This window comes from Taudactylus pleione, unplaced genomic scaffold, assembly GCF_031769625.1.
Source record: "Taudactylus pleione unplaced genomic scaffold, aTauple2 ptg000017l, whole genome shotgun sequence".
In the NCBI taxonomy this organism is placed as follows: domain Eukaryota; kingdom Metazoa; phylum Chordata; class Amphibia; order Anura; family Myobatrachidae; genus Taudactylus; species Taudactylus pleione.
The window spans coordinates 8,075,205-8,102,029 of NW_028284419.1; the positions used below are offsets into that span (position 1 = coordinate 8,075,205).

General features: G+C 43.5%; 1 protein-coding gene across 5 annotated transcripts in view; it reads right to left on the reverse strand.

The window, feature by feature from the left end:
• Positions 1–970: 970 nt before the first annotated feature.
• Positions 971–26,825, reverse strand: part of LOC148540781 (dimethylaniline monooxygenase [N-oxide-forming] 2-like) — a 64,776-nt gene continuing 38,921 nt past the window's right edge. For all 5 annotated transcript variants that reach the window (XM_088482034.1, XM_088482042.1, XM_088482050.1 and 2 more), the window contains 5 exons: positions 19,550–19,692; positions 18,348–18,547; positions 16,343–16,698; positions 15,306–15,378; positions 971–2,706 (listed from right to left, as the gene is read on the reverse strand). In XM_088482034.1, coding sequence (XP_088338160.1) covers positions 2,355–2,706; positions 15,306–15,378; positions 16,343–16,698; positions 18,348–18,547; positions 19,550–19,692 — 1,124 coding nt within the window. In that variant the 3' untranslated portion in view covers positions 971–2,354. The remainder of the gene's footprint in view (positions 2,707–15,305; positions 15,379–16,342; positions 16,699–18,347; positions 18,548–19,549; positions 19,693–26,825) is intronic.

The following is a 26,825-nucleotide window of genomic DNA, read 5'->3' on the forward strand; positions in this document are numbered from 1 at the left end:
GAGCATGAGACCCCAGACAACGAGCAGGTAATTTAAAAGTAATTAGAAGCCTTACTGTGGGGCATAAAATGGTGTCAGGGGACAAATATGTAAGTGGCACTTTGGTAATAGGCATTACAGTGTGTGGCATAATCTGTAAGGGGCATTTCGGTGTGTGGCATAATGTGTAGGGGCATTACTACAAGGAGGAATAATGCTGTAAACTGTCTAGGGGGGGTGGGGGCACATTTTTAACTTTTGCACTGGGAGCCAAATTGCGTACAAATGGCCCTGTAATTATTTTACCAAAATGCCATGGGAGGGCATCAAAAACATTTTTGGCAGGGGGGAGCAAAATTTATAGTTACGCCTCTGGAAACGCATTAGGGTTACACAACACTGCTTCATTTAAAGAAGGGTCTGGATCAGCTACTTGCTGCTATCTTCACTGGTGCCTGTTGTTGTATCACCAACATTTGGACCTAAGCCAACAGCTCCCTGGATGCTTGCGCTGAAAGCGCTTCTGACAAGGACACAGAAAGAAGTGAGGGATTTGTTCACCAGAGGCCGACGCAGCACGTGTGTATCTTTCCTCTCATACCCGGCACATGCCAAGTCCAGGACTGCACGCTATAGATAACCATAACCAAAGTGACTGGAGCATAAAGGTATTGGGAGCTGTCACTGGTATTGTATGTCTAACATTGACTTTACATTGCCTATTAACGGACAATGAAATACTGGTTGACTTGGGGACCCAATGCCGCTTATAGAAACCACAGCGGCTTAAACAAATGTAACACTTGATATTCAAGAGCCGGCTATGTGCTTATCTCTCTTCTTACCTTTCTTGTAAACACGATGTCTGCATAGAGGATTTACATACACCACAAGACAAACTGAGGTGGTGAAAAAGAACTTTTGGAGGGAGCACATAAACAGATTAACAAATTATTTACATCCAATTAAAATAGCTTTTTTTCATCCAAAATTTAACTTTTAATGCGGATTACCTACAAGTGACTTTGTACAATTAGTTACAATAATACATCTATAACAGTACCCATTTTCTTGCTGTTACAGTATTCCATTTTTAGATATGTTTCTATTATGTGACTGTTACAATTGAATTCTTGAAGACATTGTATGTGTTTTATATTGTTGCAATTAATTAACAATTTTAAAATATATATACTGGCATATTTGCATATTAATTAACATTCAGGCATTCCTATTGCGCTGTTGTTATGTGAATCATTCTTTGAATCACAACTCTAGGATCACAACCGGCATCCCAACGGTAAGTACGAGTATGTATGTTAGTGGGAGTGTTAGGTTTAGGTATAGGCACTAGGGGGAAGTTTTGGGTTAGACTGTGGGGGGGTAGGGTTAGGGTGCAGGAGGGGAGAGTTAGGGTTAGTCTGAGGGAAAGGTGGGGTAGGGGGGAAGGTTAGGACACTTACCTACTTGTGTCAGGATGCCACTGTCGGTATCTGACCGCCAGCATCCTGAAAACACGTTATACCGTATTCAACCCTGTTAAGCAACCAGCCTTTCTATAACTAGCTGCAATTTTTGAAAATAACACAAAGGTCATTAATGTAATAGTTTTAGTGTCCAGGATCTCAGTATTCAAAATCATACAATTGGAACATATTATATTTCAGGGTGAATTTTCTGATAAAATTCTTTTTCTTTTTGTATTGATTATAATGAGAAGAGAAAAAAAAATTGGCTGGCTGGTTGGAATGAAATCTCATAATGTATGGAAGCAAATGACAATCGACCATTTGCTCCCAAATTTCGGAAAATGGTAAAAAATTGTCTTTCAGAGAAATTGGTAAAACTAAAAACAAATTAAATCAACAAACTTGTCTAAATGACCATTTCCATCCATTATACAGTGTTTGGGAGTATTTGGGCTGTTTGTCATTTGCTCTCATACATTACCATATTTTTGCTCCAACCAGCCAATTAGTTGGCTGGTTGGAAAGATATTCTTAAATTATGTGGCCAGATTAACACTCTTTAGGCATGAGGCCAGCTTGGACTTGGCACAGAGAAAAATCTACTATAAAAAAAGCTTTTTATACCAAACTCAAAGAAAATGCAGACATTCTTCCAGTAACTTAGTACACAACTTAATTTTAACAAAGAGCATAGAGAGGTAAGTTTAAGAAAATGTGATATTTTGCAAGGCTGGCAACAGCAAAAGACCATTCAACAATCTGCCTCTGTTTTATCTCTATGGTCGTGAAAGCAAATTAACATATACTGTTAGTGACCCTTTGCAGAATTTATTTGATCAAATATTGTGGTAAATATACTTCAATACCACTTTATCAACCTTTAAGTGCATTCAAGGTTTTACCAAATTAGTCTTTGTACATAACTGCTGCTAACAGCGTAGCAAGAACACACAGTGCCCCTAGTCCAAATATCATTGACAGCAAATTGTATTCTTGTTTTTTTATCACACGGGTTTTAGTTGGTTTTAAAATCCGATCATACGTGGTCATGATTTGCTTCCTGGCCATTGGCCACTGTCCTGGGCCTGTGAGGCGGAATTGTGCTGGTGTGCAAGGTCCAAAGTAAAGAGTCAGAGCTAGAATAGGGTCTTTTAGTAATAGTCCCAAAATATTAGGCTTACAGCCAATGTCTATAGCCAGCTCATCCAGATATTCAATGTAATCCTGCTGCAGGCTGTTTTCTCTTGTTGTACCAAACCTGCAAGGTAAAAAAAGACATACAAATATTTATATGTTATTGACTAATTTAGAAGAGCTGACTAATACCCAAATGATTCATTTTGTGCTAAATATAAATTAAAAGTTTTTTTAAGGAGATTTTATAGAACAAAAATATCCCTTAAAACCTTATAACTCCAGCTGTTTTGGAAGTACTTAATCCACTTTCTGCACTTGCACCTAACAGCATGTAAGTTGTGACCCTAACCAATATACCTAGTTCCTTAGATATCCAGCATCCATAGTATGTTTAAGAGCATACAGTACTGAAAGCAGTAGCGCACCAAACACTAATGCCTCCCAATCATTGCCACATACCAGAAGAAGCAGATGGAGGGACAACAGTTTTATTCATAGACTGAAAGGGGCTGATGCAGATTTTGAAATAAACTAGGTGAATATAGGGCCTGATTCAGACCCGGACGCTATGCTGCGCTTGCTCGCATTGAGCAATTTTTTCCAATCTGTGCATGCGTATGAGTTGCAATGCGTGTGCGTGAACCAGCCAGTGCGATGGGAAAGTGCTCGCCCATAGCCAGCAGTCTGGCCGCTATTTTGAGTGATAGATAGTGCCGTTTGTGGGTGGTGACAGGGGAAGGTGCTTGTAAACGGGGGTGTGGATATGCCAACGCAGGTGTGCCCGACCATCAGAACGGCGTTTAATGGGTGTGCATAATTAGTAAAGTAGCGTCATTTCACACGTGACTGGGTTGTATTTTAGCCTGAACTGCTCACAATGTTGTGGTGGGAAAAGGCTACCACAAGCGCTGCGAACAGCTCCGATGGCTCTCGATGTTCCCGATTAATCCTACAACTTCCGGAGATGACGTGTGTTGCGAGTAGCAAAGGGGAGTCTTTATACATGTGCGAGCGAATAGTGCGGCTGCTCGCTATTACGTAGTGGGCGGCTTTACGCAACACAGTGTGAGCACATGGTTTAAATAGCTGGCCCCTTTTAGCCAGCGAACAGCCGCAAATAGCGCCCGGGTCTGAATCAGGCCCATAATCCCAAAGAAACATGGTTGGAAAAAATGTGCATAATCACCCATATGTAGAGTTGTACACAATTTGGGATTACACCTCCTGAACATGTACATCAGTTTTGCTACTAGTAGTCATCATCCAACAGTGGGCACTTGCACCTACCCTATAGTCAGTACAAAAGATATGTTTGCAAACAGGTGTGTATTCATCACCTACTATGACTCTGCAACCCCCTCACTGAACCTTGCCTACATGTAAATGCCTCATTACAGCCCAGTTCCACCTCTTTGGTCAGTAGTGTAGATGCGATTGAAACGTGTACAACTCTGCAATGCCCGAGCTTGTGGATTTCCGCCACATACACAGAGTGAAATGATTCCAAATATTCTCTGCAACTGGTGTAGCCCCAATTCTGTATCAGCCCCTAAGTGTGCAACAGGATGGCTTGGTTATTTCTACAGTAAATATGAAGTAAGGAAGCTGAGAGTTACATGTCAGCTGTCTCATATTGGGTAAGGAGAGGCTGCACCTGCTGCCGTCCGACAACTAATTGCGATGGGTACTATGGGAGAGACGTTATGACTAGAGATATGCACTGACCCCCGTGTTTTGGTTTGGTTTAGGTTTTGGATTTGGATCCCCCCTGGTTTTGGATCTAGATTGGTTTTGCCAAAACCTCACCTCCGTGTTTTGTTTTCGTGTTTTGGTTTTGGATCAGGATTTTTACTTAAAAAATCATAAAATCAGCTAAAATCACATAAAATGGGCCTGTTTGTGTTCCTACAGTATAATAAACCTCAATAACATTTATTTCCAGTAATTTGCAATCAATTTTGACCACCTCACAATATTATTTGCTTCATCTAATTAAGGCCAAATGGTTGCATCCAGCTAGCTGGCTGACTAAGCTAAGTGACACAGTGGGCGGCAGAGGCGTCCCTAACCAATTTGGTGCCCTAGGCAAGATTTTGGCTGGTGACCCCAGCAATTAATCCCAGGCTCTCCCGGCACAGCACACTGTAACTAAAGAAAAATAGGACAGGATTTAGGTGGAAAGTCGCTTATACCCCCACCTCAGAATGCATTCTATAGGGCACATTCTCCACTCACAGCACCACTGGCTCTCCTCTCACTGCACCCTTCATCGAACACATCACCTCTTACCCAGCACAGCATCCCTCACCTAGCACCCCTCTACTAACACAGTACGTCTCACCCAGCACATCACCCCTCATAGCACAGATTATAGCACAGTGACCCCCACCCAGCACTCCTCTCCCAGCACAGCACTCCTGTCTCAGCACAGCACCATGCTCATAGCAGTGTCATATCCCCCTGGGCTCCCACTATCAATATGTCTTCCTTTCCCCCCATAGCAGTGTCATTAGCACCCTGAGCCACCACCTCCAGGGTCAGCCCTAGCCAAATTTATTTGGAAAGCAAATATATTAACCGGCACCATTAGGTGTATTTGTTGCGCGCCTAAGGCGCGCATCCGAAAAAATCTAGGGGGCATGATCTCGTGAGTAAAGCCGTACCCACGAACCACACCCCATTTATGTCACGCTGGATGCATGCCCAGCACTCCGGGAGCTGCTGCCCATGCTCCCAGTCCCTCACTCCAGTGAATAGATGTGGCACAGCATTTATTCACTGCTTGCTCAAAGCAGCTACCCAGCTTTTTTTTTTCTAGTGAGGAAGATATGGCTACTATGCAGGTGTATGCAAGTCAACCGTTGTCACACACACACACACATCATTAATTTTCTCACATACCCACAGTCACCCATTCTCTCTCACACACAGCAGTCATCCGTTCTCTCTCACAGCAGTCATCCATTCTCTCTCACGCACAGCAGTTACCCATTGTCTCACACACAGCAGTCACCCATTGTCTCACACACAGTAGTCCGACATTGTCACACAGGGGTAATATATAGTAAAACCACACCATTATTATTATAAGCCCAGTGCCTCTGAGTCAGACTCAGACATGTCTGTCACAGTTAACAACTTTTCAGCACCAGCCATCCCAGGACCAGGAGGGACTTGATTACTGATGGTGACGGCCAGCCCAGGAGGGTGGTGCTGCCAGCTGCCGCATCAGCCAGCAGCAATGACAACATGAAGATGGCCGCCAGCACCAATGATCCTTCCCCAGACAAGGGTGGTGGCTTCTGTTCCCCTCTCCCACAGTACGTTGTCCAGCCCCAACACTGTTTGTGTGCTGTGCTGCCATGTAACGGCATGACGTCACGTCGCTCCTTACAAGCTAAGGGTCCATTACAAGTGCGGTACAGCTGTGTCACAGTGACAGTCTGCCCGCGGCCCACCTCAGCTGCTGGCTGCCTTGTTGTGGCTTACATAATAAATTAGCCTGGTCGCAGCCAGCGCTCCCTCCTCGGCTGTGTACCATGCGTAATTATAGAACCGACCCTGACTACCCATGTGTCTCTGCCTCATGTACCAACCCCCCCCAATAGCACTGTCATCAACGCTGAGCTCTTACACCCCATGTCTCTGCCTCCACATCCTACCTATAACAGTCATCAGCCCTCTGAGCCCCCACTCCCCATATGTATCTGCCTCCCACTCCCATAGCTTTGTCATGAGCCCCTACTTCCCATCTGCATCTGCCTCCCCCTCACCCAGCTCTTACCTTTATTCTAAATGGCTGGGACAGGGTCTTGCAGCCCCAGGAGTGTTGCCTGGCTTCTCTTGCAGCTGCTCACAGTGAGGTTCCAGTGCTCAGTGTCAGGTCAGGCAGAAATGAAAGTGAAAGTAAAATTCTCTGCCTCTGTGAGTCTGAGCACCGCTCTGTGTGCTGCTGCTATAGTGTCCCGATATCTCGTCCTGGGTGGCTGGGATCGCTGTGCTAGCGATCACTGACAGAGACACCAGAAAGGAAAATAAAATCTACTACCCTAGGCTTGGGATGCCCCTAGGCATTCACCTATTATGCCTATGCCTAGGGCTGGCCCTGGTGGGCGGCACTAACATGTAGCAGTTCAATTTCTAATTTCCAACATGGATACAGTGTGTTATACAGTGTGGGGTGGATACACCAATAGTGCACTTACTGTGACAGCAGTGTCAGCAGAGCGGGGTTGCTGATGGTGTCCTCAGTACATGGAATGGCAGTGCTGCGGTGCTGGCAGCAGGGCTGGATTTCCAGCTAGGCATCCTAGGCGCTCGCAAAAGGCCCAGCGGGGCCCGTGGCATAGCCCCTTTGCCCTTAGAAATTACATGATCACAGTGCTCCCAGAGGAGAACTGCGAGAGTACTGTATGATGTCATGTCATGATGTCACTGCCGTCCCGCCCATTCTCCGGCATGGCTCTCTGTCTAGGAGAGAGAGACTGTACGCAGCCCGATCTCGCAAAGCAGCACCACTCACATCACCCGCTTTCCATATTCAATAAATTAGTTGGTAGCCATGGACACAGAGGACGCTTCCGTTCCTGCGCAGGGCAAGCCGGGAATTGTAGTCCTGTTACGTATTAGCTTCCTCTGCGGGAAGGTGTTAGGAACTACAGCTCCCAGCATCCCCCGCGCCAAGCTCCTGGCAGGTCAATGAGCCGGGACTGAGGCCGGAGAGAGGATGTTATCCGGGGCCACTGACACCCACAGGCCGGGTCTATACCACTGGAGGAGGGCGAGCAAGGGGCCGGCCAGCAAGGTGAGTCTGTGTACAGGTGCCATTATAATGTAGGGACTCTGTGATTAGGGACAAGTCACTGACATCCTCTCTGTGTGTGTTACACTTACTGACACATCCTCTGTGTGTGTGTAACACGGACTGACACATCCACTGTGCATGTTACACTTACTGACACATCCTCTTTGTGTGTTACACTGACACCTACTGGATTTATGCAGTGTTTACAATGTCACTAGATTTATATATATATATATATATATATATATATATATAATGTGCTGAGTTACTACTTATTGTGTAGGTGTTTTTAACTTATTTTCTGTTCCCTTACCTTCTCCCGTCTCCCTCTGTTCTTCCCCCTTTCCTCCCGTCTCCCTCTATTCTTCCCCATTTCCTCCCGTCTCTCTCTGTTCTTCCCCCTTCCCTCCCGTCTCCCTCTGTTCTTCCCCCTTCCCTCCCATCTCCCTCTATTCTTCCTCCTTTCCTCCCATCTCCCTCTGTTCTTCCCCCTTCCCTCCCGTCTCCCTCTATTCTTTCCCCTTTCCTCGCGTCTCCCTCGGTTCTTCCCCCTTCCCTCCCATCTCCCTCTGTTCTTTCCCTTCCTTCCCATCTCCCTCTGTTCTTCCCCCTTCCCTCCCGTCTCCCTCTGTTCTTCCCCCTTCCCTCCCGTCTCCCTCTGTTCTTCCCCCTTCCCTCCCGTCTCCCTCTGTTCTTCCCCCTTCCCTCCCGTCTCCCTCTGTTCTTCCCCCTTTCCTCCCATCTCCCTCTGTTCTTCCCCATTTCCTCCCGTCTCCCTCTGTTCTTCCCCCTTTCCTCCCGTCTCCCTCTGTTCTTCCCCCATCTCCCTCTGTTCTTCCCCCTTTCCTCCTGTCTCCCTCTGTTCTTCTCCCTTTCCTCCCGTCTCCCTCTGTTCTTCCCCCTTCCCTCCCATCTCCCTGTTCTTCACGCTCTCCTCCCGTCTCCCTCTGTTCTTCCTCCTTCCCTCCTGTCTCCCTATGTTCTTCCCCCTTTCCTCCCGTCTCCCTCTGTTCTTCCCCATTTCCTCCCATCTCCCTCTGTTCTTCCCCCTTTCCTCCCGTCTCCCTCTGTTCTTCTCCCTTTCCTCCCGTCTCCCTCTGTTCTTCCCCCTTCCCTCCCGTCTCCCTGTTCTTCCCGCTCACCTCCCGTCTCCCTCTGTTCTTCCCCATTTCCTCCCGTCTCCCTCTGTTCTTCCCCCTTTTCTCCCGTCTCCCTCTGTTCTTCCCCCTTCCCCCGTCTCCCTCTGTTCTTCCACCTTCCCCCTTCTCCCTCTGTTCTTCCCCCTTTCCTCCCGTCTCCCTTTGTTCTTCCCCTTTCCTCCCGTCTCCCTCTGTTCTTCCCCTTTCCTCCCGTCTCCCTCTGCTCTTCCCCCTTTCCTCCCGTCTCCCTCTGTTCTTCTCCCTTTCTTCCTGTCTTCCTCTGTTCATTTGACCCTATTTCATCCCGTCTCGCCTATCACACTGTGTATGTATGTATGTATACACACACACATACATTCAAACACACATACATGCACACTCCTTTCATGTATATATTTGTTACAGGATGATATATATCCCCATTTCCTCCCATCTCCCTCTGTTCTTCCCCCTTTCCTCCCGTCTCCCTCTGTTCTTCCCCCTTCCCCCGTCTCCCTCTGTTCTTCCCCCGTCTCCCTCTGTTCTTCCCCCTTTCCTCCCGTCTCCCTTTGTTCTTCCCCTTTCCTCCCGTCTCCCTCTGTTCTTCCCCTTTCCCTCCCGTCTCCCTCTGTTCTTCCCCTTTCCTTCCGTCTCCCTCTGCTCTTCCCCCTTTCCTCCCATCTCCCTCTGTTCTTCTCCCTTTCTTCCTGTCTTCCTCTGTTCATTTGACCCTATTTCATCCCGTCTCGCCTATCATACTGTGAATGTATGTATGTATACACACACACATACATTCAAACACACATACATGCACACTCCTTTCATGTATATATTTGTTACAGGATGATATATATATATGTATTGATATATATATTGATATATATATATATAAAATGTGATCTAGGAAGACAGTAGTAACTGTGCATATAGTACAGTAGGTGACACTGGAGCAAGATAAGGAAAACCTGGCTCTCCCCATGTGGAAAAGAATAGGCGGCATTCTTTTGTCTCTAAAAAAACGTGTATTGATCACCAATGGATTAAATACATAGTCTATTCCTTTCCACAGATCGGACAGGTGTCTTTTGGGGTAAATAAAACTGTATATATATAAATATATATATATATATATATATATATATAGATATTGCTATTTATATATAATGATGTGTGTATATAATATGATGCATGTATCTAATATGATGTGTGTGTATATAATATGATGCATGTATATAATATGATGTGTGTGTCTTGCTCCAGTGACACCTACTGTAATATATGCACAGGATTGTTTGAGGGAGGGGGCCTCTAACCAATATCTTGCCTAGGGCACCGTGATGTCTAAATCTGGCTCTGGCTGGCAGTGTTCTCAGTGAAGGGTAGCGGCGGTGTCGGCAGAGTGGGGGTGCCAGCGGTGTCCTCATTGCATGTGTGCTGACAGTGTCAGCAGTGCAGGGGTGCTGGTGGTGTCCTCAGTGTGGTAGTGTCGGCAGTGTCGGCAGTGTGGGGGTCGCTGACGGTGTCCTCAGTATGTTTGGCAGCAGTGCAGGAGTGTCGGTAGCGATGGTGTCGGCAACGGGGGATGCTGCCAGTGGGGGTGCCGATGGTGTCGGCAGCGGGGATGGCGGGCGCCATCTTCTTTTTCTCCTTTGTGCTGTTTTCAATGGGTTTAATGCTGATTGGCTGAGAGCCGTGACAGACGGCTCTTTCAGCCAATCAGTGTTAAGCCCGCTCAAAACAAAACCTTGCGACTGGACAGCGGGGTTACTCGCATCGCCCCAGATCCCTGAAATTCGGGTGGGTTAGAATCTCTGAGATCCGAACCCGCTCATCTCTACTCTTGACGTCTCTCCCATCGCACACTGACAGCCTCCGTCTGCAGGGAAGGAGCCGACGGGCACTCGCTGCTTACTAATTCTCAGCAGCCACCCAGCAAATGGGACGGCAGTGGTGCCTCACCAGCCTAACTCCTCACTGCTGCGTAGTGCCGCCTGAGCATATTGTGCCAGCTCTGGCCACATACAATAGCTGGACTTTCTTTTTCCCATAGCTAATTCCCCACAAGAAGAAGTCAGGGGGTCTCTAAATGCTACAGCAGTGAGATCATAAACTTACTACAGACTTGTGGACCAAGGGGTGCACCTGCGTCCATCTGCAGAGGAGAAAACCCTAACCCGACCAGCAACTGGAACCGTGACACTGTGTGCTGCCAAACGTAGGGAAGCACACATCTTGTCACAGCCTTTTGACATTAAGGCTTCCAAAGTACAGAGTTAAATTACTTGCTACATCAATCCTTCCCAGAAACCAGACCTGCAAAAGAAACTAAAACGGGATCCAGTCACATTGTCGACAGTTAGCCTTTCGACATTTATGATGTTACACCCCAATGTTAAATCTAGAATGGCGACATGGTTCAACATGTTGGATAAGTTTGGAATATACATCCAACATATACATCTGGTCTATACAATTGTATATGTAAAGACCGGAGTAAGTGAGAAAGGTATGTATTTATCTTTTTATATACTGTATGTCTCACAAAGAAGCAGTGAATTGGAAATCCTTTTGTGATTACTCCATTAAAGATAATTTAATTAAAGTAACCTCTGGTGCACCCTAGAGTAGTAGTGATAATATTAGAGAAGAAAAGAAGACTCTTTGTTGGGGGGCACTCTTATAGCTAAAGTTTAAAACTTAACTTTTATTAAAATATATAATAAAATAGTTACCAAGACAAACAACAGGTTAAGTATAATTAAATAATAATTGGATTGTAATAGAAGAGGAATAAAGGATACAAATTCACCTTCAAAACAACAAGTATAGTGGAATATAGTAGTTCCAATGCCATCTCTCTATAGGATAAGGTTACCTCCAAGCATAGTGGTCTCAGAGTATAACCCACTATTATAATACACAGTGTCAAAATATGAAAATGCAAAATATTATTAGTGATGGGACAAAAAAGGAAAATCAGCAGAATAACCCTGATATAGATAAATCACGTCTCCCCGTCTGGGTCATTTATACATATCTGAATAATCTATGTCCAACAATGGTGAATAGCCACTGTAAGTAACAGGGGAGATAAATTTATATAAATTGTTTCTCATCTACCAACCAACATAATATTATTGGATCACAGCTGTCAGGTGATAGAGAAGAAAAAAGTGGAAAAAGCACATGTAAATTAATATGAAAGGATTCTAGTTCCTAAAACAATTTAAACAGGTGCACAAGAAATAGTCCTGCATCTGCTGTCAGCTAGGTATAACTGATGAGAGTGCAGAGAAAATATGTATGGTGTAAGAAGGAGGTATAATATAATAGATTTGCACTATGTAGCAAAGTTGTATCCTCTTAAAAGAATAAGGTAAGAGACTAAGGGCCTGATTCATAAAGGATCGCAGTTGCTTACAAGCACGCAATTGGACGATTATTTCACACGGTGCATGCGTATTCATCGCAGTCTCCGGCAGTCTTCTGCAGAACCCGGCTCCTGTCACTGAGGAGTCTGCCCTTTGGTGTCACTCCTTGTTGGGTAACACCCGGGTACGGCGCACACCCCCCTTGTGACACCACTACCTAAACTTAGGGTATAAGAACTTTCATTAGTGCAGTGGGGTCAGTGATGGACAGACCTGATTATAGCAGGGAAGTTGCACATTTATCGTGCGCCTCCCAGTGCCTCCCTCCGCCTTCCTATTCCCTCCCTCTCACATTACTTCAGTTCGAGCATGAGGTAAGGCGGGTGGGTGAGGTTTTATACTCTGCACCATGCAGGGTGCCTGGCACCCTACATGCCAGCGTACCATGCTTAACGGTCAGGCCAGTGCTGCGTGGGATTCTACTTTTGATTGTGTACCTTCTGGCAGTAAACAATCAATGAGAGTCCTGGATGCAGCAGACAAAAGTAAAAGCTGCAAGACATTTATTGCAAGAGCTGAATAAGTGAGAAAATTACTTTGTTCTCCTATCTTTTGGTCTAATCATTATATTATTGTTTTGATTAGCAGGAGTGTCTTGTGTGTGTTTTATTGCATTAATCATATGATTATATATAAACATATTTGCAATAATAACATGAATGTATTGATAAGCAGTACTGTATGTGTAGTATGCTTTTAGATGTAGATATTCATGTTTGCTAACATTTGTCTGAATAAATATTCTAAACTACAGCGTTGTTTTATATAATAACTAATCTTGATGAATGCAGCGCTGTTTGTTTTTGTCTTTCTGTGATTAATTATTGGTTGACTACCATTTAACAGCAGCTTGGTTCATCTTATTATATTTCAAATAATTTATACACCTTCTGTGACCAGTGCCTTGGGTTTGTTTGTATTTTGCTAAATATATGAGCCTGAAACTAGTAGTACTGTTTATTACGATAAAGGTTAAACCTTTACATTTATAAAGGGAATTGTAATAAAGACATTCTAGGGAGAACGTTACTCTTTTTTTTCCAATTAACATTTCCAGCCTTGTCACAAAACTGCAAGAATGCATGCATTGCAAAGTGGTGTGCCAGAGCATGGACAAAAATCAGGACTGGATTAACAATGGGACGAGTGGAGCAGCAGAAAGTAGGCCCACATTGTCCGGGAGCAGGCTGGTGAGGGGGGTAGAAGGACAACTGTAAAGTAAGATGGATTGGAGGACAACAAGTGAGTGTTATGTGTGTGTCTGAATGCTGGGGTAGAATTAGGTTAACTCTGTGTGTTAGTGTGTATGGAATTGCAATTGAGGTGATAGGAGAAATTAGGGTAGTGGGAGAAATGATTTGGGGTGAGGGGAGAAGTCAAGGGCATGAGTGGCTCTGAGGCATGAGGGGAGCACAGTGAGGTGTAAGGGGGGCAGTGAGTTTTGATGGGACAGTGGAGCAGTAAGGTGGCAGCAATTTGCGGGGGGAGCAGTGAGGTGCCATGGGAGCAGTGAGCTGTGGGAAGGGGAGCAGGGAGGTTTAATGGGGCAGTGAGCTATGGGGGGAATAGCAGAGTGAGCTGCAGTTGGGAGCAGTGAGAGAGCTATGAAAGGGCAGGGATAGATATGGAGGAAGGTGGCAGTAAGAAGGAGCAATGAGAGAGACCTGTGCATACTAGTGTTAAAATATATAAAACAATTTTTTTCAAAATGTCCCCAAAATTTTGGATTTCTTAAACCCTAATTCAGTATAATCTTATTAATAAATCTGCATATTTATTCATACAATTATAATGAATCAGGTTTAAGTGGCTATTATTTACATAATTTTATAATAAAAAAAAATCGACAGTTAAGATAACACTTTTAGAAAATATATTAACCAGTTACTGTAAGTGGTGGGATGGGGAGGGAGTAGTGAATGAGCTACAGGGAGAGCACTGATTGTGAGGGGTCAGTGTGAGCTGTAGGGATAATGAGGTATGAAAAGAGCAGTGTGAGCTGCGGGGATAGCATTGAGATGTGGTGGAAGCAGTGAGGTTGGGGGCAGTGAGCTGCAGGGAATGCTGTGAGGTGTAAGGGGCAGTGAGCTGCGGGGGGTGCAGTGAGGTGGCCTGTGAGGTACAGTGGGAGCAGTGAGGTGTAAGGGGGGAGGTGAGGTGTGAGGAGAGCAGTTGGAGGGCAGTGAGATATAGAGAAAGGTGGCAGTGAGACAGCTATGAAAGGGCAGGGATAGATATGGAGGAAGGTGGCAGTAAGAAGGAGCAATGAGAGAGACCTGTGCATACTAGTGTTAAAATATATAAAACAATTTTTTTCAAAATGTCCCCAAAATTTTGGATTTCTTAAACCCTAATTCAATATAATTTTATTAATAAATCTGCATATTTATTCATACAATTATAATGAATCAGGTTTAAGTGGCTATTATTTACATAATTTTATAATAAAAAAAAATCGACAGTTTTGATAACACTTTTAGAAATATATTAACCAGTTACTGTAAGTGGTTAAATGCAGGTGTTTATTACCTCTATTTTCCATACAGGACAGAATTTAGACAAGCAACAAATGGAACTTACATCACCAGCTTGCAGCTGTAGCAAGTTGTAAAGGATGCAAGTGCAGGTAGGATATATTGGCCTTGTTTATTGTGTGTCCCTTTCTTGTTGTAAATTTGTTCTGGTGTTTATTTTTGAATGTCGGGGGCTAGTTGATAAGAGTGGGGCTAGAATGTTCATTCATTCACTATTTTCACCTAGCTAGCCACATCCCACAGCAATGGTCACACCCCCATACATTTCAATACACCCATGTGGACCTTAATCTGGCACTGGAGCATTGGTGCAAGCTAACGAATATCTGAGCTCTGTGAACCTATTATACAGAAATTACCAAGGACTTATCGGCATGGAATGATTGAAGGACGTGGACCTCTTTTAGGAACACAGAATATCAGTGCATCAGAAAGGAATGTTGATAACACTATCTGACTAGTGTTTGGCAGTTAATGTGGTCAGATTTGTTAATTAATAACTGTTTTAAAAGGATTCTGATGTCCAGTTCATCTTTGTGTGATGTTGTTGGCTTGACAGTTTAATTAACCTATTCCTATGTTACAAAATCATTCTGGTCTTACAAGATGATCACAATCAAAATAAGAAAATTACATACTAAATATATATTTTTCAGAAAATTGATCAGCAAGAAATTACCACAACCTCTGGAATATATTACATGACTATTATGTTGTGCAGTTACCACTGTATTAATAGACTGATCATTGCAATTACCGTGTAGTGGCAGTTTATGTTGATGTATATTTAATTGACTGTGGTCAAATTAAACAAAACAAAAATCAAGAATTACCTTTTTATGGAAATGTTTCTTTTTCTATCATTCTCTCTCCTGATCTCATCCGGAGGAGGTAATTTGCACAAACCTGTAACAAATAACACAGTCTTACTCATATGACTTATATGAAGGCAGTGGCGTTTCTATAATACTATAGGTGCTGGGTATAAGGTATACACGGGCCCATGGGTTTAAGGGTGCCTTCAGTCATGCATCCAGCCATCACATCTTTGAAGCAATATCTTTAGAAAGGTGGTGACTGGTCAGGAGCAATAAAGTCTTTGCTCTCTTCTGTGCATGTTCCAGCTTTCCAAATATATCACCAGAAAGGCGACACACCCATGAACAGCTATGAGGGGGCCTGCTGCACTACTGGGAAGAGCCCTGCTGCATGTGGTGGTGGTAGGGGATCGGGAGTGCTGTATATGGGCCACCATCTCCCTTAAAATGCCCTTGTATGAAGGCTTGTGATAAATTTAAAGGATTTTTCCTTGAACTGTATTTACCATCCATGTTTGTGGGCAAAATTATGTTGTCTGTCAAGTTCCTAGCAATGCTTTGCTTGAAAAATACATTCAAGTGACCATTTTATGACATTCAAAGAATGCAGATACAGTAAGTGTTCCACAGAGTAGGGCATGCACAGTATTAAAACTGTTCTTAATGAAGTATCACTTTGTAACCTTTGAAAGAGGAAATACTTATCTTCACACTATTGATCTTAACCACTTAACTGACGTGGTCGTATGGGATGAAAATGCAGCCAGCTGTGCTTCAGCTAACAAGTTGCGACTGCACTGTCTTGCTGTGTTTTTGAAGAGGAAATTTGTTCTACACATGTGCAGAACGGATCTCCTCTGACTCCCCGGATTCTCCTGCGGACCCGGCAATTTCTGACCGGTTTTACTGGAAAAATCATCAGTTAAGTGGTTAATATGTTTTATAATCAATATTATTACTTTTGGTAATTTAACAAAATTCCAAAGAGTAATTAACAAGATTACTATACAGGTGCCAAACATGTGCCAGCACACCCAGTCCTGTTATCGTACCCTTGAAGACCCTGGTCACCCAGCGAGCTTGTATTTCTGAAGACGACATGATTGGACCAAGAGGCTGGATGAGGCCAATGACACCTAAAGTTGGCTTTTCCAAGTTTAAGGGAAAGATGTTTCTGTATAGATTTATTTTATTATCTTCAACTTTAATAATGGATTCATCCAGGAAGCGGAAGCAGAATCGATATCCTGTAGCAAAAATAACTACATCAATGTTTTCCTCAGTAGTCCCATCATCAAACTTTACAGCCGTCTCAGTGAACTCTGACACATCTGGTTTCACTACCACGTATCCACAGGTTATGCGACTCGGCAGTTCATCATTAAACAAAGGCTCTTTAAACTGTGAGCTAGGAAATAATGAACAACATATCAGACTTACTGTAGCATTACAACCTACTACTTTTTAGATACTTTACTATTTTGGCAAATTTTTAAGTACTCCTTTCTATTACCAAAATTTGGATCATAGCATTGTTCATTTTGATATACCTGAAGATGATTACTGTATTATTTTCTGCCGGTCACATACCACTTAATGGGCTCGATCCAATCAGATGCAAAGGCTGCAAATTGCCGTTATAACATCGTACAATTCACCTCTCTCATGGCCCTATCACATCCCGGGCTCACACATTTTTGTTCACAGCCCTATGGGGCTGCGTACAAAAATGTGTATCTGGTGGTACTGTAAGTGTGGCATACAACCTCACTCATGCCGGCGAGGAAACTCACTGTCTCACTCCTAATTGGATTGAGCCCTACTTTATGGATATTTTGCATTGTATTTTTAATATTGGCACAGGAATGACAGTGATTGCAGTAGGACTGAGCATTAGAGGCAGAACACAAAAGATAGGTGGTATCCATTATGAACACCTAAGGCTAAATTTTGTTATAGTTACTTGTAAAATTTCTCACTTTATTGTGTAATTACAAATTAAAAACAACTATTAATTATGAGAACATTGCTTCAGTAAATTAAAGATTAAAAATAAAATTTTAATGATGTTTACAACTTCTTCACTGAAATCATTCTAAAAGTAACATTTCTATATTGAGAATTGGTCAAATTGTAACACAGTAATTAAAATAATAAAAAACTGTAAAACTGATGAAAATAATCCCTCAATATTGTACAGGTTGAGTCTCCCATATCCAAAATGCTTGGGACTAGGTGTATTTTGGATATCGGAATATTCCGTATTTTGGAATAATTACATACCATAATGAGATACCTTGGGAATGGGACCCAAATCTAAACACAGGATGCATTTACTGTAAGTATTATATACACCTTATACACACAGCTTGAAGGTAATTTTATACAATATTTGTAATCATTTTGTACATAAAAAAAGTTTGTGTACATACATGAAATTAATTTACAGTAGGTTTCATCTACACCTTATACACACAGCCTGAAAGTTCTTTTATAATATATTTTTAATAATTTTGTTCTTTAAACAAAGTTTATGTACACTGAACCATTAGAAAGCAAAGGTTTCAATTTTTCAGTCATGCTAATAATATTCCGTATTTCAGAATATTCCTTATTTCGGAATATGTGGATATGGGAGACTCAACCTTTATTAGCTTTTTTTTAAAGTATAAAGTTGCACTGAAATTATTACAACCTATCAGCAATTAGAAATTAAAGTAATACAGACATTAAAATAATGAAAATTGGAAAATATATTCAAGCATAACTTTCATCAGGGCAATGTTTTCTATTTTGCCAAGGGTTTTTGGATCATTCACCTAGTATACTTCAAGGCACCTGCCCACTCCCCCAACTCAGGAGACAAGGCTGCAAAGAGAAGGTTGTCTAGTGTATAGAAGTGGGAAATATCTGGCATACTATGCAAAAATGAAAACATCAATTCCAAGTACATGTAGGATTTTATTTTGAACTTGCTGCACATTGTTACCCAAAGTAGCTCAGATAGGGTGGTAAAATAAATCTTCACTAAACTAAGCCTAACCAAGTAGTGATTACCTGTCGCAAGGCTGAATTCCATAGTTGGCATGATCAAACCACTCATTCATTTTTTTCTCAGTCAGCCACAGGACAACAGATGATGGAAGTGTGTTCCTCAACAAGGTCTGAAACCGTGTGTCAAAGCAGATATCCCAAGGATACCCATGTTCAAATACACGGCTCATGACCCATGATCCTCTCCGTGTGCTGAGATATACCTACAGTACATAGAAGTAAATGTAGATTATAGATATAACTTTTGTTTTTATACTGGCTTTATTTTGGCATAAATGTGACCAACTGTCATGATACCCAGGGGAGAGAGCTGTCTTGGGTTGGGCGCCGAGCTGTGCCCTTGCTAAAATGTACCACTATGAGAATATATGGACCATTTACAAATATGGAAACTCACACAGAGATTGTTGAATCCAGAGTTGATTAGCTCCCAAAATAAATGCAATGAACAAGAAATAATTTACATATTAAATAAAATTAGATGACACTAAGGGGTATATTTACTAAAGTGCAGCTTTTTAGAAGTGGTGATATTGCCCATAACAATCAATCCGATTCTAGTTATTATCATGTAGAAAGTGCAAATGAATTTTAAGTAATTGATTGGTTGTTATGGGCAACATAAAAACCCACACTTTAGTAAATATACTCCTAACATCTGGAAGAACACACAAAGCAGAACAAATACTTTTACTCACTGTTGTTGGGTAGGCCTTAGTACTGCATCTGCAGCTGACAGGGAACTTGGGTACACTGACAAATATATTTCTGTACCTGTCATATTTGCCTAAGATAATGAAGCTGTCCTAGAGACTGTGGATAGGGGTACAGTGAGCAGATTACATTTTGAGGTAAAGAGGGATTACTGGTACTGTAGTCTTGACATTTATTAAGCGCTGTCTATAGATTGTAAACTTGTAAGCAGGACTCACTTGCCTCTTTGTCTGTTTGATATTATAACTGTTTTGTTCCGAATTGTAAAGTATAACAAAATACACTGGTACTATATGTTAATAATGATAATAATAAAGATGTCAAAAAATACATTCTGTAGTAGAAGAGCACAGATTAAAGCCACAAAGTTTTATATTTTGCAATTGTAAAAGTTTAATAGACAAAACATAGAAGCTACCGTACAGTATATCCTGGGATTACCTACTCTTTAGTAGGATAAAAAAAAATCCTTTTTTTAATTTAGATCATACCTGAGCTGCTGTCCGGCTAAGCTCTACAGCAATATCTGTTCCTGTATTTCCCATTCCAACAATAACAACTCGTTTCCCTTTAAATCCTTCAGAAGATTTATATTCTTGACTATGAAAGTAACGTCCTTTAAATGTTTTTATGCCTGCAAGTAAATAAAATGGAAGATGTTACGATGAAACATACTTCTTTTAGACTATTAGTCTTACTTATATAATAAACACTTAGCTAAAGTTGTTTTTACATAAACATAAAACATTAAGAAAAGATTAATTGATGAGTGTATAATGGCTGCATAATCAGACTTGACAATAAGACCAATTAACATAATGTTATGGTGTTTCCACCCATTCATTATCTAACTTCAATAAATCAGCCAAGTCTACTGCAGTTGTAGAAAAACAGGTACATTATCACACTTTGGAAATGTATCACATTGACGTGAGTAATGTGCATTGGCATGCATAGCACATTTACAGTAATTACGGTGTGCACCAAGGGAAAGCTAGACAGATACTGTGCACTCAGGGGCATGTATTTTCATGTCATCAATCCCCCTTCTTATAATCATAACACCCCCCCCCCCCAAAACTACCCCATATCATCATATCCACAACTCTGTCACTGCACTTACCTATGATCATACTATGCCACACAGTAATGCCCCTACTTCACACTTTGGGGAAGATTTATCAAAGCTTGGCGATAGTGAAGGCACCAACCAATCAGCTCCAACTGTCTATTCAAACACAGGGGTCTATGTACTAAGCAGTGATAAGAGACAGAGTGAAAAGTGATAAGGAAGTGATAAGGTGCCAGCCAATCAGCCCCCAACTGTCATCTCACAGGCTGTGTTTGAAAAATGACAGTTGGGAGCTGATTGGCTGGCACCTTATCACTTTTCACTCTGTCTCTTATCACTGCTTAGTAAATAGACCCCACAGTCTGTAAAATGACAGTAAGAAGCTGATTGATTGGTACTTTGGGGTCTGTGTACTAAGCCTTGGAGAGAGATAAAGTACTAACTAATCAGTTCCACAGACACTTTACAGGCTGTGTTTGAAAAATGACATTTAGGAACTGATTGGTTGGTATCTCTCTCCACTTTATCTCTCTCCAAGGCTTAGTACATAGACCCCTTAATATCTCTCCACTTAATCTCTCTCCAAGCTTTGATAAATATTCACCTATGCCAAATAGAACTGGATAGTGTGTTTTATATAAAACATGTACAACTCACTGCACTGCTCCATCCTCAACTCCTCAGGCGGTGGGATAATTATAGCACAAAGTGAATGAGAGGGTTCCACTGTGCTGCTTCATCTTGTGAGTCATTGAACGCCTCAGTTACTGACAGGGTCAATTCATCAAAATGTTTGCAGTACTGGTAATTTTGGTGACAGACTTTGAGACAGCTTTCTACACTAGGATGTGCTTGGGCTAACAGCTACAATCAGCTAAATATCTAAAATAATGTCACTTGGATCTGTTTTTGTTCCTATAGTATTATTAACATCAATAACATTGATTTCCAGTCAATTTTGATCACCACACAGCTAATAATAATCATGAGGGAGGGACTTAAATACAGTCCAAATCATGCGTGATCTGGTTTTTACTGTAGATCCGGACCCGTGATGGGACTCAGTTCTACTCAGAACCCCAAAGTGATCTGAGCTGGAGTTTGGTCGACTCAGAACCCTGAAGTTCTGGTGCGTTCAGTTTTCAGCAAAACCAACTGCTCATCTCTAATAATAACTAAAAGCTAAACATAACATGAGTATAGTATGTAACATAACTACAAAACAGTACAACACCACAGATTGGGTAGGATGAGAAAGAGGGGCACGGGTAGGGCAACTCGGTGCTGGCAGAAGGGGCATGTAGTGATGAGTAACGGATGGGAATCAATTCACCACTTGATGATCCTATATCCAACATATAGTATGTACAAGTACAGTAGGTTGAGTTACTGGAGTGCAGCGTTGATGACAAGGGAGAACAAAAAGGAAGAAGACACTGACTGTGAGAGCATACATACTAAGGAAAGGTAAGGGTCATGTCTCCTCTCTGTAGGTGGCAAACAATTGATCTGCTTCACATTGAGCAAAATTGCCTTGACCTGTGTAGTGGGTAGACTTCTACAAGTGCCAACATACTCAATTAGTTTATGGCTACCTGGACATGCTGGGATTATTAGTGTAACATCCAAAAATGCTAATTTTTAACTATTGGGCTGCACAGATGGTGTAATGGTTAGCGTTACTGCCTCACAGCACTGAGGTCATGGGTTTGATTCCCACTACGGCCCTAACTGTGCAGAGTTTGTATATTCTCCCTCCGGGTACTCCGGTTTCCTCCCACACTCCAAAAATATACTGGTAGGTTAATTGTCTTCCCACAAAATTGCCCATAGTGTGTATGTGTGGGAATATAGATTGTAAATTCCACTGGGGCAGGGACAGATGTGAATGGTAAGATATTCTCTGTAAAGAGCTGCGGAATATGTGTGCGCTATATAAATAACTGGTAATAAATAAAAATAAATAAACTATTAAACACTATGATGGCAACCACTGGCCAGTAGTATTGGGTAAAGATCAGCACTATCAGCACTGGGCTCTTTTTCACTGGGGGTACACAACTTTTTACATGCCTGATTCTGACCAGGGGCATGTTGAACAGCACAGGACTATGTCCCATTATAACAGGGGGGGGGGTGTATCATGCTGTTGCTTTCCCTGTAACAGTGTGACCAGCTTAGCCTGGCATTCATTATGGTTTGTGTGTTGAAGGCCAAATGCTGCTAGCAAATAGCAGTAGCAGCAAATAGCCAAGACTACAAGCGATGGAGGGGTAAATTTCTTTTCTACCAATAATTTATTTTTGTACACTACAAAGTAGGGGTGAGTGGGTTCGGATTTCTGAAATCCGAACCCCCCCGAGCCCCCCCGATCCGAGGCCGATCCGTGTCAGGCTCGACTTTTCCCGCCTGACTCGGATCTAAAATCGAGGCAAAACGTCATCATCCCGCCTTCCTGGTCTCGCGGGTTTTGGATCCTATATAAGGTACCCACGTCGGCGCCATTTTCTCACTCGGCTGTGGACAGTGAAGAGGGAGGGTGGGAGTTACGGCTGGATGGGCTGTGTAGTGTAGTGTAGTGTTGTAGTGTAGTGTAGAGTAGTGCAGTGTAGTGTTGTGCTGTGCTGTGCTGCGCTGTGCTGCTGTTGTCCATAGGGGCTGTGTCCACTACTTCAAAGTCCATAGGGGCTGGCTGGACTGTGTTGTGCAGTCAGTTGTCCATAGGGGCTGTGTCCACTCCAAAGTCATGTGCAGTGTCCCAGTCCTAAAGGGTTGCCGTAGTGTTGTCCAGGGGGTGCTCTGTCCGTCAGGGGTGCTCCCCAAGTGCTAAAAAAAATATTTTTTCTGTGTTTGTGAATTGTGTGCACTGTGGCTGCACGTGCATCAACGAAGGAGCAGCGCCAAGCGTGCGCCTGTGTCCCATAAGTAAAAGGCCGGCTGGCTTGTCCGTTAAAGGGTGCTGTAACCCCCAAAGGGCACTCCAAACAAAATAAAAAAATATATTTTTCTGTGTTTGTGAATTGTGTGCACTGTGGCTGCACGTGCATCAACGAAGGAGCAGCGCCAAGCGTGCGCCTGTGTCCCATAAGTAAAAGGCCGGCTGGCTTGTCCATTAAAGGGTGCTGTAACCCCCAAAGGGTACTTCAAACAAAATAAAAAAATATATTTTTCTGTGTTTGTGAATTGTGTGCACTGTGGCTGCACGTGCATCAACGAAGGAGCAGCGCCAAGCGTGCGCCTGTGTCCCATAAGTAAAAGGCCAGCTGGCTTGTCCATTAAAGGGTGCTGTAACCCCCAAAAGCACTCCAAACAAAATAAAAAAATATATTTTTTTGTGTTTGTGAATTGTGTGCGCAGTAGCTGCACTTGCATCAACAAAGTAGTGCCAAGCGTGCGCCTGTGTCCCATAAGTAAAAGGCCGGCTGGCTTGTCCATTAAAGGGTGCTGTAACCCCCAAAGGGCACTCCAAACCAAATAAAAAAATATATTTTTCTGTGTTTGTGAATTGTGTGCACTGTGGCTGCACGTGCATCAACGAAGGAGCAGCGCCAACCATGCGCCTGTGTCCCATAAGTAACAGGCCGGCTGGCTTGTCCAATAAAGGGTGCTGTAACCCCCAAAAGCACTCCAAACAAAATAAAAAAATATATTTTTTTGTGTTTGTGAATTGTGTGCGCAGTAGCCGCACGTGCATCAACAAAGTAGTGCCAAGCGTGCGCCTGTGTCCCATAAGTAAAAGGCCGACTGGATTGACCGCTAAAGGGTGCTGTAACCCCCAAAGGGCAGTCCAAACAAAATAAAAAAAAAAATTCTGTGTTTGTGAATTGTGTGCACTGTGGCTGCACGTGCATCAACAAAGGAGCAGCGCCAAGCGTGCGCCTGTGTCCCATAAGTAAAGGGCCGGCTGGCTCATTTCTTAAAGGGTGGTGTAACCCACAAAGTGCACTAGTCTCCAACAAAAATAAAAAATTATTTTCTGTGTTTGTGTGCGCCTTAGCCGCACGTATATATCAATATAACATAAATGGAGGACCAAACTTTCTCCGATAAAAATAAAATAGGGAAAGATCAAGAACCACTTCCTCCTAGTGCTGAAGCTGCTGCCACTAGTCATGACATAGACGATAACATGCCATCAACGTCGTCTGCCAAGGCCGATGCCCAATGTCATAGTAGAGGGCACATACAATCCCAAATGACAAAGTTCAGGAAAATGACCTTGAAAAAAACATTTAAATCATTTGAAGAGAAACGTAAACTTGCCAATATGCCATTTACGACACGAAGTGGCAAGGAATGGCTAAGGTCTTTCCCTATGTTCATGACTAGTGGTTCAGCTTCACATGACAATGGAAGCCCTCCTCCCACTAAAAAAATCAAACGAGTTAAGCTGGCAAAAGCACAGCGAAGAAATGTGCATTCTAAGAAGATATCACAAATCCCCAAGGAGAGTCCAAGTGTGGTGGTGGTTGCGATGCCTGACCTTCCCAGCACTGGACGGGAAGAGGTGGCTCTTTCCACCATTTGCACGCCCCCTGCAAGTGCTGAAAGGAGCACCCACAGTCCACTTGCTGATATGCAAATTGAAGATGTCACTGTTGAAGTACAACAGGATGAGGATACTGGTGTAGCTGGCGCTGAGGAGGAAGTTGGCGAGGAGGATTCTGATGGTGATGTGGTTTGTTTAAATCAGGCTCCAGGGGAGACAGTTGTTGTCCGTGGGATGAAAAAGCCCATCACGGTCATGCCTGGGCAGAAGACCAAACATTCCACCTCTTTGGTCTGGCAATATTTCTATCCAAATCCGGACAACAACTGTCTTGCCATATGTACCATATGTAAAGGTGGAATAAGTAGGGGTAGGGACGTTAACCACCTAGGAACATCCTCCCTTATACGGCACCTGCAGCGCGTTCATAAAAAGTTACTGTCAAGTTCAGAAACTTTGGCTAAGACCGTAAGCAGTCCAGGGACACCTAAATCCCGTTATCCTGTTGTATCCAAGCACCTGCAAACCACACCGTCAACTCCCTCCTCGTCAATTTCCTCCTTAGTCAGGATCGGAAGTAGTCCTGCAGGCCATGTCACTGGCATGACTGACTCTCCTATCCGGGATTTCTCCAGAGGATCCTGCATTGCTACGCCTCCTGCTGCCGCTGCTGCTGTTGCTGCTGCTGGGAGTCGTTCATCATCCCAGAGAGGAAGTAGGAACGCCACTACTTTTACTAAACAATTGACCCTCCAACAGTCCTTAGCGAGGAGGATGAAGAACGACAGCAGTCATCCTGTTGCAAAACATATAACGGAGGCCTTGACTGCTTTGTTGGTGTTAGACGTGCGTCCGGTATCCGCCATTAGTGCAGTGGGATTTATACAATTGATGGAGGTAGTGTGTCCCCGGTTCCAAATCCCGTCTAGATTCCACTTCACTAGGCAGGCGATACCGAGACTGTACAGAAACGTCAGAAAAAGTGTCCTCAGTGTCCTGAAAAATCCCGTTGTACCAAATGTCCACTTAACCACGGACATGTGGACAAGTGGAACAGGGCAGACTAAGGACTAAATGACTGTGACAGCCCACTGGGTAGATGTATCACCTTACGCAGCAACAGCAGCAGCGTCACCAGTAGCAGCATCTCAGAAACGCCAGCTCGTTCCAAGGCAGGCTACGCTGTGTATCACCGGTTTCAGTAAGAGGCACACCGCCGACAACCTCTCAGAGAAACTGAGGGAAATCATCGCCCAGTGGCTTACCCCAATTAGACTCTCCAGAGGATTTGTGATATCTGACAACGCCACCAATATTGTGCGGGCATTACATCTGGGCAAATTCCAGCACATCCCATGTTTTGCTCACACAATAAACTTAGTGGTGCAGAATTTTCTGAAAAGCGACAGGGGCATGCAGGAGACGCTTTGGGTGGCCCGAAAAATTTGTGCCCACTTTCGCCATTCAGCGACTGCGTGCCGAAGACTGGAGCACCAGCAAACACTCTTGAACCTGCCCCGCCATCACCTGAAGCAAGAGGTTGTGATGCGGTGGAACTCAACCCTCTATATGCTTCAGAGGATGGAGGAGCAGGAAAAGGCCATACAAGCCTATACATCCACCTATGACATAGGCAAAGGAGGGGGTATGCTCCTGACTCAAGCGCAGTGGAGAATGATTTCCGTGTTGTGCAAGGTTCTCCAGCCCTTCGAACTTGCCACACGTCAAGTCAGTTCAGACACTGCCAGTGCAGGTCATTCCCCTCATCAGGCTTTTGCAGAAGCAGCTGGAGAAAGTGAAGGAGGAGCTAAGACGGAGCGATTCCGCTCGGCATGTGGGACTTGTGGATGAAGCCCTTCATTTGCTTTGCCAGGATTCCAGGGTGGTCAATCTGTTGAAATCAGACCACTACATTTTGGCCACCGTGCTCGATCCTAGGTTTAAAGCCTATGTGGTGTCTCTCTTTCTGGCCGACACAAGCCTGCAGAGGTGCAAAGACCTGCTGGTGAACACATTGTCAGCTGAAGCGGAACGTGACACGTCAACAGCTCCTTCTTCATTTTCTCCCGCAACTGGGGCTGCCAGGAAAAAACTTAGGTATCCAAAGCATCCCGCTGGCGATGATGCAGGGCAGGCAGGACCAAGTTTGGACATCTGGTCCGGACTGAAGGACCTGGCAACAATTTCTGACATGTCTACTGTCACT